Raw genomic sequence first — 16,693 nt, forward strand, 5'->3', positions numbered from 1 at the left:
GACAATAACGCCAAGGAAAGTATAGGGGGTGTTATCTGTAGTATTAAGAATACAAATGTGAGGAAAGTAAAGTGGACGAAAAGATAACTTTCCTTGGCGTTATTATCTGTTAGTTCTCATTAATATTGTGTCTAACAAAGAAAACGAGCTCTTAAGAGTCATCTTCTTTCCTTCATTCATAACAAGGGTCTCGTTCTGGCAGACTTGATGCCTTCAGGTAGTAGGCGAGGGATTATTGGTCAGCTGCCAGCTCGTCAAAAGACCACGTGCTACGTGACGCCAGAAAGGCAGAAAAAGAATGTCCCACAGTCGCCGCCATGGCTGCGATTGGCGCTAACACTCCAAGGTTTAAATGCACATATATACCCAATAAAGTGGACGGGAGGATGACCGCCGCCGTAGCTCAGTGGTAGAGCATCGGACGCGTTATTGGAAGGTCATAGGTTCGGTCCCTGCCGGCGGCAAGTTTTTTCGTCCACTTTACTTTCTTCACATTTATATTCTAAATACTACAGATAACACCCCCTATCTTTCCTTGGCGTTATTGTCTGTTAGTTCTCATTAATATTGTGTCTACAAAGAAAACGAGCCCTTAAAGGGACACTAAAGGCATATATTAAGTCGACGTTGATTGTTGAAATAGCGGTTCAGAAACCTCGTAGTGCTACTTTTATGCCAAGGAAGGGCTTATTTTGAAATAAAATCACGTTTTAGTGGTCCGCATCGCGTTAGCGCACTTCAAATCACCCGCCTGAAATGAGACCTTCATACGTCACTGCTGCCGTACCCGACGTTGCCCACCTTTACTGCGCGGTCGCCGACACTAGTAGCAGAAAAGCGAAAGTAGCGGGACCCACAGCAGCAACAACGGCCATCGAAGCCATCGAAGCTTGCCGCAATCGCCGCGATGGATGTAGACGGAGAACTTGACAGCGAGACATTGGCTCGCGACGCTGGGCTCCAATTCAGCTACTTGATCCCCGATGAACGCGGTATGCTGCTGAGGGCTCGTAGTGCCGGCGTCGTTGCATGCGGCATTTTGTCGAACTTTCTGTCAGAGCGACTTTCACGAGCGCGCAAAACACACGCGGCAGTACGCGATCCCGAAACTACCACTGAGACGCGACCGCGTGAGCGAAGCAGGGCGCCGGAAGAAGCGCAGTTTGGCGAAAACGGAACCTTTTAACCACGCGCGCCGTTCAGCATGGCAACGCCACAGAGGTTCTTTTTTCCATGAATCAAACGGAAACGAACAAACAGCATTTTATTACGTCCTTTGATGCACGGAAGCTTCTTTTTTTTATTGCTGCTAGTTTGATTACTAGTGATTTATTGTAGGCAGACTCTCATACGTCATCGGCATCACTTCGAAAATGTCCCACTCGTGGCGCTCATCATGTGATAAATTTAGCTTAATTTCTCGGTAAGTAGGGCACTGCTGTTGGTAATATTGCCGTTTTAGATGTCATACATACTCTGACATAAATTTAATTTGCCTTTAGTGTCCCTTTAATAAGAGTCATCTTCTTTCCTTCATAAACCCCAAATGGCCGCACCATAACCTAAACTCCATGGCCATTGGCTGATCTGAGCATCGTGAGCTGCATAGTTACCGTGGCTTCCGCGGGATGCCGCCACGTGCCCATGTGCGCGCTCGCGATCACACTGAAACTAAGCCGCGCATTCGAAGAAGAAAAGAAAAGAAAGTGCTCAAAGCATGAGGTGCCCTGGTGAGGGGACGCATCTTCTTGCCCTCTTGTCGTCCCCCTCTCTGCGTAGCGTTGAGCACGTTCACTGGTAAGAAAGGAGCGAGAAAGCGTTTTAAAGCGTGCGACAAATCCCTGCAACTCCGCTCGTACCTGACGGATTCTAAAAATTTTTGCAGCAGTCGATTCGTGAGGCAATAAGGTCTTTTAATGAAGCCGTTCGACCATTACTTGGAAAAGTGCTGCAGGGCCCCTTTAAGGTTAGTGGTTTTGAGTTTGACGAGGCTGTGATTATGGGGACACAATGGATGCGTGTTCCAATAGCTACAGATGCCTGCATGAACAAGGAAAGGCTGGATAAATATGAAAATAGCATTAAGAATGTCTCAGATAGGAGATTTGGTAATTAAGCTGGTGTTAGAAGTTGGTTGTCATCTTATCATTGGGTTGAAAAGCTTGGCTGTAGCTTGCCTTGCGACACAGGACATGTCTGCTGTCTTGTCCACCAGGGTGTTGGAATGAAATGTTCTTAGTCGATGCTTTCATGTCCGGGGTCGGTGTAGCGGTGATCACGTAGCCTCGCAGTGCGGCGAGAGTGAGGCTCGGTAGGAAGGGGAGGGCTGCGCCGTGCTGCGAGAGACGAGGGCGAGGGCGGAGCATTTCGAGGCTTGAAAAGGACGAACCTTCGAGAAACGTGCCAAGATTGCGTGAGGGTGAGGCTCTGTGGAGTATCAAAGAGCTTGTCAGTGTCAGTTTTCAGGAGTTTGCGCTTTCAGAACGACAAACATTTTTCGTTCTACCGATGAAGAAGCTGCCCGACGTGAGCGTCCGCGAGAACGGGCATGTCGTCACCGAGCCAACCGCGATGTTCACGCAAGAGAGGCTGAAGCTAAGTGCCAACGAAGGGAAGACTAGGAAAACATAGAAGTACGATATAGCCTGATGAAGGAGGGGTATCAGCTTAGCTGTTTCGACAGCATTCGCGAAGTGGAGCTGGCTTCATTTTTTCGTTTTGGTTTTAATTTTGTTCCACTGAAAAAAGTTTCGTTTCTGTTATGAAATGTTTGTATGAATGACCCCCCCCCCCCTCCAAAAAAAATTTTTTTTTTTGGATACGCTGTACTCAGTCTCTTATACACGAGACTGCGGTTCTGATGAAACAAGCTTCATCTTGCATAGGGAGCACGGATTTGGTTAGGAAGAAAGACCACACGACAGAAAAGACGCTCACTTGCAAATGAGTTTATTTGGAAAAACTTCACACCAAGAAAGCTTATGCGCAGGCGCATTCACAACAACCAATGTCACAAAAAAAATTTCCGAATCACTGGAACGTGGGGTAACAATCTAAGATATCTTAAAGGGGGTTACATATGATCAGTTAGAAGTTCTTCCTAACCAAATCCGCGCTTTCCTATGCAAGACGTCGAACCAAATAGCCCAACAACTGACCATTTTGAAACAAACTTAGTGCCGAGAATGCCCTCTCCACGCTGGCCTGTGGTGCTGATTTCATTTTTTTTGTAATATTTCAACACATCTTTACTTTGGAAATTGTGGCCTGAGACATGCTAAAACTGTCCCCTGAGATATGCATGAATGCTCACGTTGCACGACCTCACTTCCAGATTTCCAGCTTTTCCCTTGAACCGAAAACCGATAAAAAATATTTCGGTTTCACTTTGGAACGAAATAAGTTAGAATTTCAGTTATCGTTTATTTTTTGCTTTTCGTTCTGTTCCAACACACTGACCTCCACCGCCATACTTAAGCCTTGTCACTGTTGTGCCATGCCCTGTGCTCCTGCCGCTTTTGGTGCGCCATTATACTTGGACACTCGTGACGTGCAGCGCAAACAGAATGCAGTACACACGCACACACTTCCTGGCCTTCATATACATTTGTTTTTGTAGGGTTAGCTACACTTGCCTAGCCGGAGCCGATTTCGCGTGGATCCTCATGAGCCGTGCTGAGCATGCGCGAGGATCAGTGATGTCACACAGCTGCGTCACCGGAGCTGGCATTTCACGCGCTCTCCGACACCGCCACGCGCGGCTCGCCGCTGCTTGTCTGCGTGTTCAAGAGGAGTGGCGTCGTAGCCGCGGCAAACAAACTGGCGCCGCTGGCGCCAGCGCACGCGACTCGCCGCCTGCGCTTTTCAGAGTGACGTCGTAGCCTTGGCAGACGTATTGGCGCCAGCGCGCGCACAGCTATTCGCCTTCGCTGTGCAGTCGCCGTCTGACACTATGCTGGAGCCGCTTGATAGCGCCTCTGACTGGCGTCTGCAGGTGGGTAATGCCATGGAGAAGGAGCGCGCAAATGCTGCTCAACGGCGCAGAAGAGCCGAGAAGCTTATCTCATCGGATCCCGAAGTAGTTGCCTGGCAATTAGCGGTTCAGCGTACGAAGAATGAACAGAAGAAGGCTAATAATCCTAGACAATCTGGAAAGCTAAGAATAATCAGCTGAACCTTTGCTAACGCTACGTATATCGTGGCATAGCCGAGCTAAGCCACTGCAATTTTTTTAACTTAATAAGCGTACTGTGAAGGTTTAATTAAAAAAAAATATTTCCTCTGAGAGTAAATCCGTCAGTCAGGGAAAATTGTGCCTCATCTTCCAAGTGATTCCGTTGTGTGACGACCGACTTGTATTGGTTGCCAAGGAAGCCCATAAGCCCATGATGCACAATGTATGCCGAGCTAACTAGAGACGTTTTCTTTTTCTCTTTTTTTCTCTCCTTTTTTCCTTTCACCATGTGGCTGGCGCAGCGTAGCCTTAGTTGCTTTTGCGCCACTAAACCCAACATAACTAACTAAATTAATAAGCTTACATTTGCTAGACAGCGCCTTTGTTGCCTTTTCCTTTTCTTGTACTGTGTTATGTTTGTACTGGCCATCATGAGTATTCTTGAACTTTCCCAATTTGCTACTTTAATATTTGCACTTCTTGGTTTTTGTTCTCAATTTTCTCGTTTCATGCACTTCGTGAGCAAAAACTTGACATGACGCTACGGGGATATAGTCTTGGAAACTGTCATGAGATTGCTGCGTTAGGATACCGCCTTCTAAGGTGCCTCAGTTATGCTGTTCTCGATGCCAGGCTCGGTGACGTTGAACCGGCCCCTGATCACCATCCTGGAGCAGCTGGGAGTGCCGATCGACACGTTCGTGTACCTGCAAGAGTGCATGATTCTCGAGTTCACCGATGCGCTTGTCAACGAGTCCAGCGCTGTCGAAGTGCTGGCTGCGTGGTGCAAGTTTAAGCTTCCCTACGAGGACCTTTCGAAAGCCGGATTTCAGCTCACGCTGGACCCATTTTTCCGGTCGCTCCTCCTTGCAGTGTACCGTAATGCAGTTGGTAAGTCACTTTTAAGGTCTTTGAGAAGTGAAATTGTTAACTATTGTTGACGTGAGTCAAAACTAGTGAACGGCAAATGAAATTGGTGCATACAAGTGCAAGACATTTAGCGACAATTTTGAACGGCACTTCGTGGGGGGAAGTGCCCGTTAAGCCGCACCAATACAACATGGGAATGCTAATGTATGCCCTTGAGAATTTGGTAGTTGAATCATTAAAAGGCTTCAAGAGCACACGTGTTCAGTTCTTCATGCACAACTTTGCTATAGAGTGCGACTAATAGTTTGATGGCCTCGCCAATGCGCCTGCAAATCGCCGAGTAGGCTCATTTTTGTCGTGACACCTGCCGAACAAAATGTGCTAAGGAGACTCCTTCCACTACATGGCATTTATATAGTGTTTTTTCCCGAAGCAGTTGCAAGTAACATCGTGGCTTTGTGGTGGGACACCAATTGCCTCGCAAACGTCCCGGGTTCGATCCTCAATGGGACCGAATATTTTTATTGTTTATTTTATTTGCATCTTTCTCGATTTTTCGCTCACAAGTGACGTAGCGACGCCGACACCGACGGCGGAATTTCTGCGAAACGAGCTCTCTAACGCTGTCGCGTTAAAAGTAGAGGCTAATATCAAGAACTAGTTAGAATACTAACTGGCGTGCTAACAGCATAACTGTTAGCATACAGAGTATGAAATGCCCATTTAGCTGCCAAAATGAATAGGTGGAGGACTGAAACTATGAGACCTTGACAAGCCAAGAACGACCATGGAATGTAGCAAAGTAGATTAGTGCTTTCAACTTTTGTTGCCTTGCCTGTGCTTTGTTCTAGAGATATCTGCATAGCCACACTTTAATGAATACTGATCACATGTCTATTTTGAAAGGTGGCAAAGTGAATGTACTGATCACATGCTCTTTATTGGAAGGTGGCAAGTTGAGATGTTTGGGGCTAATTATATAGAGGCATATGCTGACCCGTCTTGCACTAAATGTTCCTCTATTCTGTAAACCTGTAGCGGGCCTCCGGTACAAGACCCGCATTGCGCTGCCGGTGGATCGAGCCCGCAACATGCTCGGAGTGGTTGACACAACGGGCAAGCTGCAGTACGGGGAGGTGAGTGTAACGAAGGGGCTAATTGTATCAAGAAACAGCCTAATCGACTGCAGCTGTATCTGGACGACTGCAGCTGTATCTCAGTTGGTAGAGCTTCGCACATGCAGTGCAAAGGTTGTGGGTTCAGTCCCCACTAACAGTGAATGTTCTTGTCCACTTTTATTTTTCTTTATTTTCGTACTTACTACCCTTTGAATAAACACAGTGCAGTCCACTCATAACGATATCCAAGTGCCAAGGAAATCACATCGTTGTAACCCATAATTGCTATAAGAGGATTGACAAAAAAAAAGACCTGGCTACTCAACCGCTTCGTAGGAGTAGTCGCTCTAAGCTCTGTCCGCAACACGCATGCGCGCAACGATCGTCTCATCACCGAGGCACTCTGCTATTTCCACAACATCGTCTACATGAAGAAAGTCGTCCAGACTCAGCATATCTTCGTTAAGCGCCGACCACAACTCCGGCACCCCTTGACGGGACGTCGGCCACGACGTCCCGAGGTCCTGTCCGTGGAGAAATGTAAAACGGAAGCAGTTGTGGAGAAAGGCAGTCAAAGCACGGCGCACACAACAGGCGAGGGAGTGAGCCCCAATTCCGCGAACTGTGTGCTTCAGTGCCAGTCGCGGGTGACTTCTTTGGCCACATTGCTGCGTGCGCGTCTGCAGCTACGGTCGTGTGTCGTGTTCCGGCCGGCACTCCAGCCCCCGACATGAAGCTCCTCAACCTGCGGGCTGCTCGTCGCCTCGTTCAGCGCAAAGCCGAACGCTCGGAGAAGGCAGAAGACTGGACTGTATACAACCGTATCGACGCGGTCTGTCGCCGCCACGCCCACCATCGCCGCGACGGGAGCTGGTCCAGCCTCTGCCAAACCCTCGACGATCGGCGCTACCAAAAGCGTTCGTGGCGCATCCTTCGGGCACTCCTCAGACCGAGGATTCCGCGCTCACCGGCGCTGTCAATAGCAGTCACTCTGGGCATCTCAACATCTCAGCTGGCCGAGCTTCTTGCTGACACCTTTTGCGTCTCGGCAGCTGCGCCCGCCGGTGTTACCGCCCCTGCGCTGCCACCTCACAGCAGGCCCGAACTTTTCGCCCCACTCCGCTATTTTCCCACACCGGCGATAGTGGCGGAAATTGCGGAATTGTGTACAGCGGACTTCACCATGCGGGAGCTCCGCAGCGTGCTCGACTCTCGCAAGCGCCGGTCGGCACCAGGTAGTGATGGCATCACATACCAGATGCTGCGAAACATCGACAGCAGCCTCCTCCCGCAGCTTCTCGCCGCCTACAACACCGTCTGGCGCACAGGGGAGCTGCCGGCCTCGTGGAGGGAAGCCCTGGTTATTCCTTTGCACAAAAAAGGAAAACCCTCGTCCGACCCGAAGTCCTACAGGCCGGTCTCCCTCACGTCGGCAGCTGGGAAGGTGTTCGAGGCCATGGCACTTCGGCGGCTTCAGTGGATTGCTGCTGCGCTCGATTTCCTGGCGGCCGAGCAGAGCGGCTTTCGCAGCCATCGAGCCACGGCTGATTGCATCGCCGACGCTGTCGGCCTTCTCGAGGAGGCGAAACACCGTGGCGAGGCTGGCTACCTGGTTCTTCTCGACGTGAAAAGTGCCTTTGACTCGCTCCCACACTCAACCATCACGGACGCGCTCTGTGCCATGGGAGTGAGTGATAACCTCCTCAGGTATGTTCAGGCATTCCTGAGTGACCGCACTTTTCGCGTTCGCATTGGCGGGGAGATCAGCGCGCCTCGTTCCGTGAATGCCGGGGTGCCGCAGGGCGGCGTGTTGAGCCCCTTCCTGTTCAACCTCGCCCTTGCGCGCATCACCGACTACCTGCCGCGCGCCACGGCCGTCGAGGTGCGCGTTGCCATGTACGCGGACGATATCGCGCTGTTTGCGAGTGGGCCCACCTCGCGTGGCCGTGAAGTGCGCGCCAGTGTACAGTCGTACATCAACGCGGTGGACTACTTCGTCAGCGGCATCGGGCTGGAACTTTCCGCCGAAAAAACCGAGGCTCTGCTCGTCCACCCGAATCCGCTGGCACGCTACCAGGTGGCAAGGCTTTCTCTCCGAGGCTGTCAGCTCCCTTGGCAGCGCAGGGTGAGGTACCTCGGCCTTACCATCGATCATCGGCTCAGCTGGAAGCCTGCCATAGCAGAAATCCGCAAGGGTTCACGGAACATCGCCCGCGTGGCCTCCTGCGTGCTCGCTGGTGGCAAGGGCTGCTCTCCTGTTCTTGCGCTGCGCCTGTACAATGCGATCGCTACGGCCAGGACGCTGTACAGTGTTCAGCTCGTCGGGCTCAACCCCATACAGTGGGAATCACTCGACGTCGTCCACCGTGGAGCCGTGCGACGCATCTTTGCGCTGCCTCGTACCTCGCCGGTTGGTCCCACCTTGGCGGAGACAAATCAACTCCCACTCTCCCTGCGTGCCAAGGCCGGCGCTTTGCGGCACGTTCACCGAATGCATCAGACGCAGCAGGGTCAGCAGCTGGCCATCCGACTGCTCTCTCGCCCCAACTCAGGCATGGGTCGGCACGCTCTCGAGTACGCCGCACTCGTGCCTGAGATGCCACACTGCGGCTGGCTACCCATCCCTCCACATCGGGACCGCGGCCTGGAGATATCAACCACCGTTCCCGGAGTGAGATGTAAGAGGAGGACTCCACAGTGTGCGCTACAACAGGAGACTGCTGCTGTGATTGACGGGCAACTTTCCGGTCGCGTCCTCATATACACCGATGGATCGGTGACAACGGAGGGATCAGCAGCCGCTGCCTGCATTGCTCCCACCCTTGAGGTCGCCGGAAAATGTCGGCTCCCAATCGCCGCCTCCTCGACGACTGCCGAGCTCGCGGCACTTGACCTGGCGGCAGAAATACTGGCAAAGTTTCTCCCACCGGCGGCAGCGGTCCTGTGCGACTCGCGCGCCGCACTTCTTGCACTTGCGCGAGGGGAGCGAGGTGCCCTGATCGCGCAACGTCTATACCGCAAGTTCACGGTGATCCAGAACAGCGGCTGCGACCTCGTCTTCCAGTGGGTGCCATCCCACGTTGGCGTACAGGGCAACGAGGCGGCCGACGCCCTCGCCAAGGAGGGCCACGATCCCCGCACGCCGTTCACCACTTTCGTGCGTGTCAGCGACGAGGCTCGCCTCATCATCGCGCGTCATGTGCGCTCTCTGCATCCGGATGCGCGAGTCGCATCGGGAACACCTCCGCGCGTACTTCCGAGGACTGGCCTCAACAGACGTGCGCGAGCGTTTCTTCTCCGGCTGCGCATCGGATGCAGCCGCACCGCCGATCGCCTCTTCCGGCTTTCTGGCAGCGGAAACCCAAAGTGTGTGCAGTGCCCAGCGGACGAGACCATCGACCACATCCTGCTGCAGTGCCCGGGATACGATGATCATCGCCGTCGTCTGTTCGGAGCCTTCAGCAGACTGGGCCTACCACACCTGTGCCTGGACGAACTCCTGTTCCCCAGCGCACAACATTCTAAAGTCCTGCAGGCGTTCTACGCGCTGTTGGATTTTTTCGGCGACGCCGACCTATTTACGCGCCTTTGAGGCCCGTTTCAAGCCGTCTCGGGACGGTTTGTTTACATTTCTGCGGCGCTCCCTCCTCGCACAGCCGGGCGCCCGTCACGTGATGTTGACATCCTTCTCGCCCTTGCCGACCTGCACGACTGCTCCTCTCTGCGGCGGCCCGCCTCTCGGTTTCTGCTGCCGGCAGCTCGCGGGATCACAGTGCTCTTTTTTTTTTATTTTTTTCTTTCTCCCTTCTCCCTTCTACCTCTCTCCTTCACCCCCCACCCCCCCAGCCCGTGCAGGGCCGTTGAGGTGTCCTCACCCGTAGAGACAGTTACAGCCTTGCACTTTTCTCTTCCTATCTTTATAAGAATCACTGTGTGAGCGAGCGGTGTAAGCCAACGTTGGTGCGACCGCGGGCATGCGGACGAGGCCAAAGCGACGGCTCGGGGAGGGGAGTTCGGGAGGAAAACTCCTCCTCTCACTTCCTTGTAAGCGGCGCTGTTAGCTCGTTTTCTATAGAGTTACTGTATATGCTACCTTTAGGTAGCAGAGTTGCGCATCTGTTTTCCAAACGCCGCTAGCAACCATGCATTGCCGAGAAGCTGACGCTCGGGCCAATTTTTGTACTTCTCGACGCCGCCGCTGCAGCTCACTCAATTAACACTAGTCATCGACAGCCAATGTTTATCGCCGGCCTTCGACACGCCAGACATGTTTATCGGCGACGCGGTAGGCATGTCGCCTGCAAAAATGGAGTGCGACTTCACCGCATAGCTGTGGTTGCTAGCCGGACCTATGCGCTACTCTGCTACCTAAAGGTAGCATATACAGTGACTCTAGTTTTCTAAGTGGGTTGACTGGGTGCTCTGCGCATCGCGGGGCATGCCATCGGCGTGGAGAGCCATTTTTGGCGTGCACTGTAGCCGGATTCAATCGCTATATCCAATATCGCGGCACTGGAGAATCGTAATAAGCAGTTTATTTTAGCATAGAAATGATACAAAAGTGGACAGTGCCATCGTTTTTCATCGTTGTAGCCGATATATTGTTATAAACGATATCGTGATAAGCGGACTCTACTGTACTGCGAATACATGCCTCCTATACTTGGCTACATTATTTGTTGGCTTTACACAGTAGCCAAATTGTAATACACAAGAGACTCTTTCATGTTATGTGTGTGTGTGCGCGCGCGCGCGTGTGTGTGTTTGTGTGTGGAGAGCATAGACTGCTTATAAAGTAAGTCGACGAAGTCGCGAATATCCGCACTATAAGCAGTACCACACTATAACCAAAACAACATTTTTGAAAATCTGCACGTGTGCAAAACATGACCAACAGGCAGCCGCGCGATCCTGACTATTGAGGCATGCAACTAGAACGTAAGTTCGCATCCGCTTAAATTTGAAAATGTTCAACAATTAGCGTACGCGGACCTGTGGTACCAACATAACGAACGCGTAAAAAATCACCATAACGTAAAGTAGCCGCGGTAACACACTGCGCGTGCGCGACATCGAAAACGGTGGCGACCACAAACCACGAGTGTTGCACACGCACGCCTGCGTTTTCGTTGATGATGTAAGTCACCCCTCCTAAATGCAACAACTGCAAAATGTTTCACTGACTTGGCGCCAAACCGCAACTTCGATAGTCTGCTCTGTGGCCACTACCGACATGGCAGCTAACGCTCGTTAGGCCTAGCGTGTGCGTTGCAACTTGGCATGCTGTCGCGAGAAGCTTGCTCAAGACAGCATGGAGACCGGGCGCAGAAGAGATTGCACTCGTGAGCTAAACCGAGGGCAGCACGTGTGAAACAAAGTTTCGGTTCGCGGTCGGGAGAACAGTTGCGGCAACTATCCTGAAGAAGTCTTCCAAGCCTGTAAGTCCGCCTGTCAGTAGCAAAGGCGAAAGCTCGATCGCGTCTCAAAGCATTGTTACTTGCAGGGGAATCGAGGTCGCACGCTCGACATCTGCGTTCTACGACGAAGCAACTATTTTTCCCGACGGAAAGCTGAAGAGACAAACAGCGGTAACACGTGCTTGATGCGGACGCGGGCGCCCGTTCGTAGCGGAGCGCGCATGACAAGCGGCCAGGGGGCAAATCTCCGTCACCCACGCAACCGCTCCCCCTCCTCATACCACGCACCCTCGTTGGGCTGCTGCTCCACCCTCCCCCACACCTTTTCTTTTTTTTTAACATGAAAGTGTTTTATGTCGGGGTCCACCACGGCTCCACTGACGTATTTCCGTCACGGATATGACGTTGTAAAATATAAAGACTAACAGTGGGCAAAGAAAAAAATCCAGAAGAAAAAGTTCCGTAACCGGGAATCGAACTTATGACCCCTCGCTCTGTAGCGCGAAACGATTCGGCCACGGACGTCACGTTCCTCGCAGTGCTAACGGCGAGCTATTTATATACACCATTTACCGGTGGCTGTACTCAGAGATCTGTGTTACAGCGTGTTTTCGAGCGAGATGGCGCGAAGGGCTCGAAGAGCGTATAAGAAGAGCGCGATTGAAAGGTCATCGCCGTTGCGGCGAGCGCCCGCGGCTACAGAGCGTGGTCGCTTGTGCGTGCGCTTATCTCGAGATCGCGGTGGTTCGTACGTCTCGCGTTGATAGCACGAAGGTCACTTGGCTTAGCAATACGTTTTGTTGGGCTAGTTGGTTCATGACTTCTGAAGGAAAAAATTGTAGCGCAAAGCAACACACGGACAGACAGAGAGGACGGGACTGGCGGGACTGGACTGGACGAGAGGACGAGATAGCGCCAGTCGCGTCCTCTCTGTCTGTCCGTGTGTTGCTTTGCGCTACAGTTTTTTCCTTCAGAAGTCACTTGGCTCACTGCAGCGGCCGCATTTGCGAAAGGAGCGCGGTGCTCACGCAGAATTAATTTAATAATATCTAGGGTTTAACGTCCCAAAACCACGCAGAATTAATTTACAAATGTGACAGTTAGTTCGCTCTCATCCTGTGTATGTTCGTTCCGTGCGTCCTTTCTGCTTGAGCAGCGCGTTGCAAGTTTCGAGCTGCTTGCCGTTCTTCGCGTGTCATTACAATTTCTTGGTGTAGCATTCATTCCTTCGCCCTTGGGGAGAAATAATGCGCAACAAACGCTCAACTAGAGTGTACTAGGAGGATCTGAGTGGGACGAACGGAGCGCTCTTGCCGAGGCGGCACTAGTTGACGGAATAGGGGGCTTTCGGGCGAACTGGATTGGTCGCGACCGAGCGTGCCGGGGCGCACCAGCCGCGCTTTCTCGCGTTTCGCCCTGTTTTTCTATTTACAGGATCTGTATACAGACATTAGGGTAGAAGCAAACAAGTGAGAATAAATTCAAAGTGACTTATAAGGCTTTCCAACGAAAGCGTGCCGTATATTCTTTTCCGTGTTCCCTCTAGAACACGGCCAGCGATGCGTCAATGATACCAACCGACTGATAAGGTCATATTTCTCTAAGAAATTGACCACTTAAAAGTGTCGTGGTAGGAACTGCATAAATTAGAAGTGAATGCGGTGTCAGTGCGCTAATTTTCTACCATGGAAATTTTCAGCGACAGTCGTTCGTTTGTCTGAACGCCCGAGAGTGATAGCTGCCGTTGACGTACTACTTTTGAAGCTTTTCGCACACCCCTCGTAACTGTCGGGATACTTTAGTATCCTTTTTAATTATTGCAATTACTTACAATATTTTGAGCATGCAGCGACCGCAAGCAAGATTACTCAGATATGCCGAGAATGCTCTACACAGAAATAAACTACCAGTGCTAACCTTGTAAAAAATTTATTGCTTTTAACCACGGTTTCAAAAAAATGTGGAGCTTAAATGTTATAATAAACGCTATGGTGCAGGCTACCACAGTAGGGAGTGCACAGTGAGAATGAATACCGAGAATAATGCTTTGACAGAATTAAAGCCCGAAAACAAGGGTTTCTAAGATTGCTGTAATTGAATAAATTAGGAGAAAATAAGAGTCCAGATTTGCAACTGAAGGCCCACTTGACTATGGTCAAGTGGGCCTTCTGTTGCAAATCTGGACCCTTATTGGCTTTGGACCAAGTCTACAAAATTTTCGACCATTTGAGTTAACAGAACAAGCAAATTCCTGTCAACGTGTTTGCTGCTGGGCCAGACAACACAGTTGCCTGGCCCAGCAGCTTAGTCGTTAAACACCCTTCGGTAATAGACGAAGTGCTGAGTGCACCTGGACATTTCAGAAATTTAGATGCTTGAAGAAGGGCTTCCTCTGCCTGGAATACAGTTCTTGCAAGTCCTTCAGAGACTAGCTTTCCATTCAGAAATGTTTTGTAACTAGCCTGCTCGATCACGCTCATGTGAAAAAGGACGTGACAGTGCCAGAGCACGTATCCAACTTCGACAGCGTGTAAACAGCGCCTTGATAGCCAGGGAATTGGTGCACCGACCAATATTTAGACGGAGTCCTCAGTTCTCGCAAGTTTTCTAGTTTCAACGACGCTGTCGACACGTCGTGCACGTCGCCTTGACTTTCAAAGTCCTCGTCGACAGGCGTGCTCGTGCAGGCTTTCTTACTATTCTGGGGTCCCGGCACGGTAGGCGCTTCCCGTTTACGAGGAGCGCGTTTAGGAGGCAGTTTCGTGCTCAAATATTTCGGAGCGTTGGGCAAGGCTGTAGGCATTGCGTCTGGCGTCAGCGCGGGAACACCGCGGGCAATTCTCGCTTCTTTGCCGTCAATGATATGGACATGTTCACGCAGTATGTAGCGGTCCTCGAAGTGGAGCTCACACACTGCACTGTTTTCCTCGAGAGCTTTGTCACTGCGATGGTTCCTTTCCCAGATTTTTCTTCTACTTTCATCTTTTGGAACGCTAAAAAGCGATAGCTTCCTTTCTGCTTTGACGCCGACATAGCCTGTGCGGCATCCCGGTGCGTAGCAATGGCGAAGCCTAGCTTTAGTCATGCCGAAGTCGTTGGCACTCACTCATTTGGGCATTCAAGGCTCCCACCACAGCACAGTAGTAGACAGAGACAAAAGAGCAGCAGCGCTCACGCACACATTACGAGCCAACGCAGCTAATAGGTGAATGCGACGACGAACAAACTTGGAACACGTCCGAACCAGTGCCGCCAGTGCGAACACTGCGAACGCTGCGAACACCACCAATCCACTGCGACCGCAGCGCCGCCACGCCAACTGTCAACGAACCGCGCTTCGCTACGGTGCAGGTGCAGAGCCGGCTGCTCGTCCCACTCAGAACTGCTCAACTACGTCTGTGCAGACACGTTTCACTTTCCTGTTATACCGATTCCTATGACAGAGGGATCAGCCATGTTTTTTTTTTCTCCCCCCACTCCTCGCTCTTTTGTTCCGCGTCCACTACATCGCTCTCTCCCCGGCCGGCGCATCTCCGCTGAGAAGCGCGCTACCTCCCTCGCTTCACTGAGAACTTTCTGGCAGCCGCATTATAACCGCTCTTTCATGTCTGGCGATTGCACAATAAGCTGTATGCGTATGCATTGAGCTCTATGGGAGGGTAAACGGCAGTCAGAAAAATCTGGCAGATACCACGCTGTGTGGGAATCAATGTAATACGCAGGGGTGGAAGTGCTGCGCCATTTGCGCCACGCTGCGCCAATACGCTTCTGCTGCGCCATCCTGCTCCAAAACGCAGTATTGCGCCGAAACTGCTTCCAAGCGGTCTTTGGTGCACGGCCTCCGCGATGGGCTCCGGTGCGCTGCCGGAACCGATCACCGAGGCTACGTTTGGTGCCTTCATGTGCCGCTATCATCCGTGTCATGGTGTGCCTATGCGAGCTCATATCATCATCACATCACTTGGCGCGCTCTCGTGACTTCGTTGAAGGCGCAAAAAAGCTAGCGAGCCTGTACAGGAGCTAGCTACAAGAAAGCAACGTTTTTAGATTCAAGAAAGTGAGTTGTCCGGCATATTTCGATGGCGCCGGCGGCAATAGAGTTTTTTGGCGTGCTGCGTGCACGAGGCGGTTGCTGTCATCGTGGCCTGGGATTGCGAACATGAATAAAAGTAAGTGCGTTGACGCTTCATAATGTCGAAAAGGTTCTATATACTGCGAATATTTAATTTGATGTGAAGCTGTGAGGATAGTGCGAGCAGCTGCCGCGGACGTAAACGCGCGACCATTATTTAGAAACTTTGCATTAAGGAAACTGCTGTATAGCTCAGTGTGTAAGATGGATTTTGTGTCATAAGTCTGCATGAGAAAGAAAAATTTGTTTTATCCATTTGCGGTCAATGAAGCCACTACCAACCACGAAACCACTCACAAGGCTTCGGTTTGTGTAAGTCGGTTGGACCATTTCCGAAACTCATTTTCTTTAGTGAGAGCGTGCCATGTGGGGAATTTTTTGCATTGCACACAAGCCGTTAGACGTTATAAATGCAGCATGTAAACGCGCTCGTGCAGCGACGAGCTTAGTCTCGCCAGTGCGATTGGTCGCGTTGTTCGATTTTTGCTCGTCAGAACCTGCGCTCGGCTCGTGGATGAATACGCTGTAGCTCGTACCATCCGCTCGCCGCCGTTGCTGTGTGTGGTTTGGTACATGAGGTGGCGAGTGATGAAATATACAAAAAAGACCAAGATAGACACTTGGAACGCTTATTACTCAGACGAATGTGAGGTAGTACGAAAACAGAACCGCGCGATTACAAATTGTGTGCTTGCGACATCTAGTATCATCGCACCCCATGTACCATATTTGCGGGCATATAACCGACACCAATAATTGACAAATCTTGGAAGGGAACCTGAAGGGAAAAGGTGGAACCGCATGGCGCAGTTTTTGGTGCGATTTACGCACGTTTGGAGGGACGCGCATGTTTTTTGACAAACGCCTTCGCGAAATCGCGCTGTTGCGTCCCGAATGGCATGATTTCATGCGCGACTCACGCGTGGTCGGAGGGTCGCGCGCGTCATTTTGGCGAACGCCATCTCAAAATCGCGCCGCCGCG

The 16,693-nt window shown here is 51.4% G+C and overlaps 1 protein-coding gene across 1 annotated transcript in view; it reads left to right on the forward strand.

The window, feature by feature from the left end:
• LOC119406032 (uncharacterized) overlaps positions 1–16,693 on the forward strand; it is a 97,745-nt gene that overhangs the window by 48,680 nt on the left and 32,372 nt on the right. The window contains exons 9-10 of the mRNA XM_037672878.2: positions 4,808–5,065; positions 6,083–6,180. Coding sequence (XP_037528806.2) covers positions 4,808–5,065; positions 6,083–6,180 — 356 coding nt within the window. The remainder of the gene's footprint in view (positions 1–4,807; positions 5,066–6,082; positions 6,181–16,693) is intronic.

This window comes from Rhipicephalus sanguineus, chromosome 9 (genome assembly GCF_013339695.2).
Source record: "Rhipicephalus sanguineus isolate Rsan-2018 chromosome 9, BIME_Rsan_1.4, whole genome shotgun sequence".
In the NCBI taxonomy this organism is placed as follows: domain Eukaryota; kingdom Metazoa; phylum Arthropoda; class Arachnida; order Ixodida; family Ixodidae; genus Rhipicephalus; species Rhipicephalus sanguineus.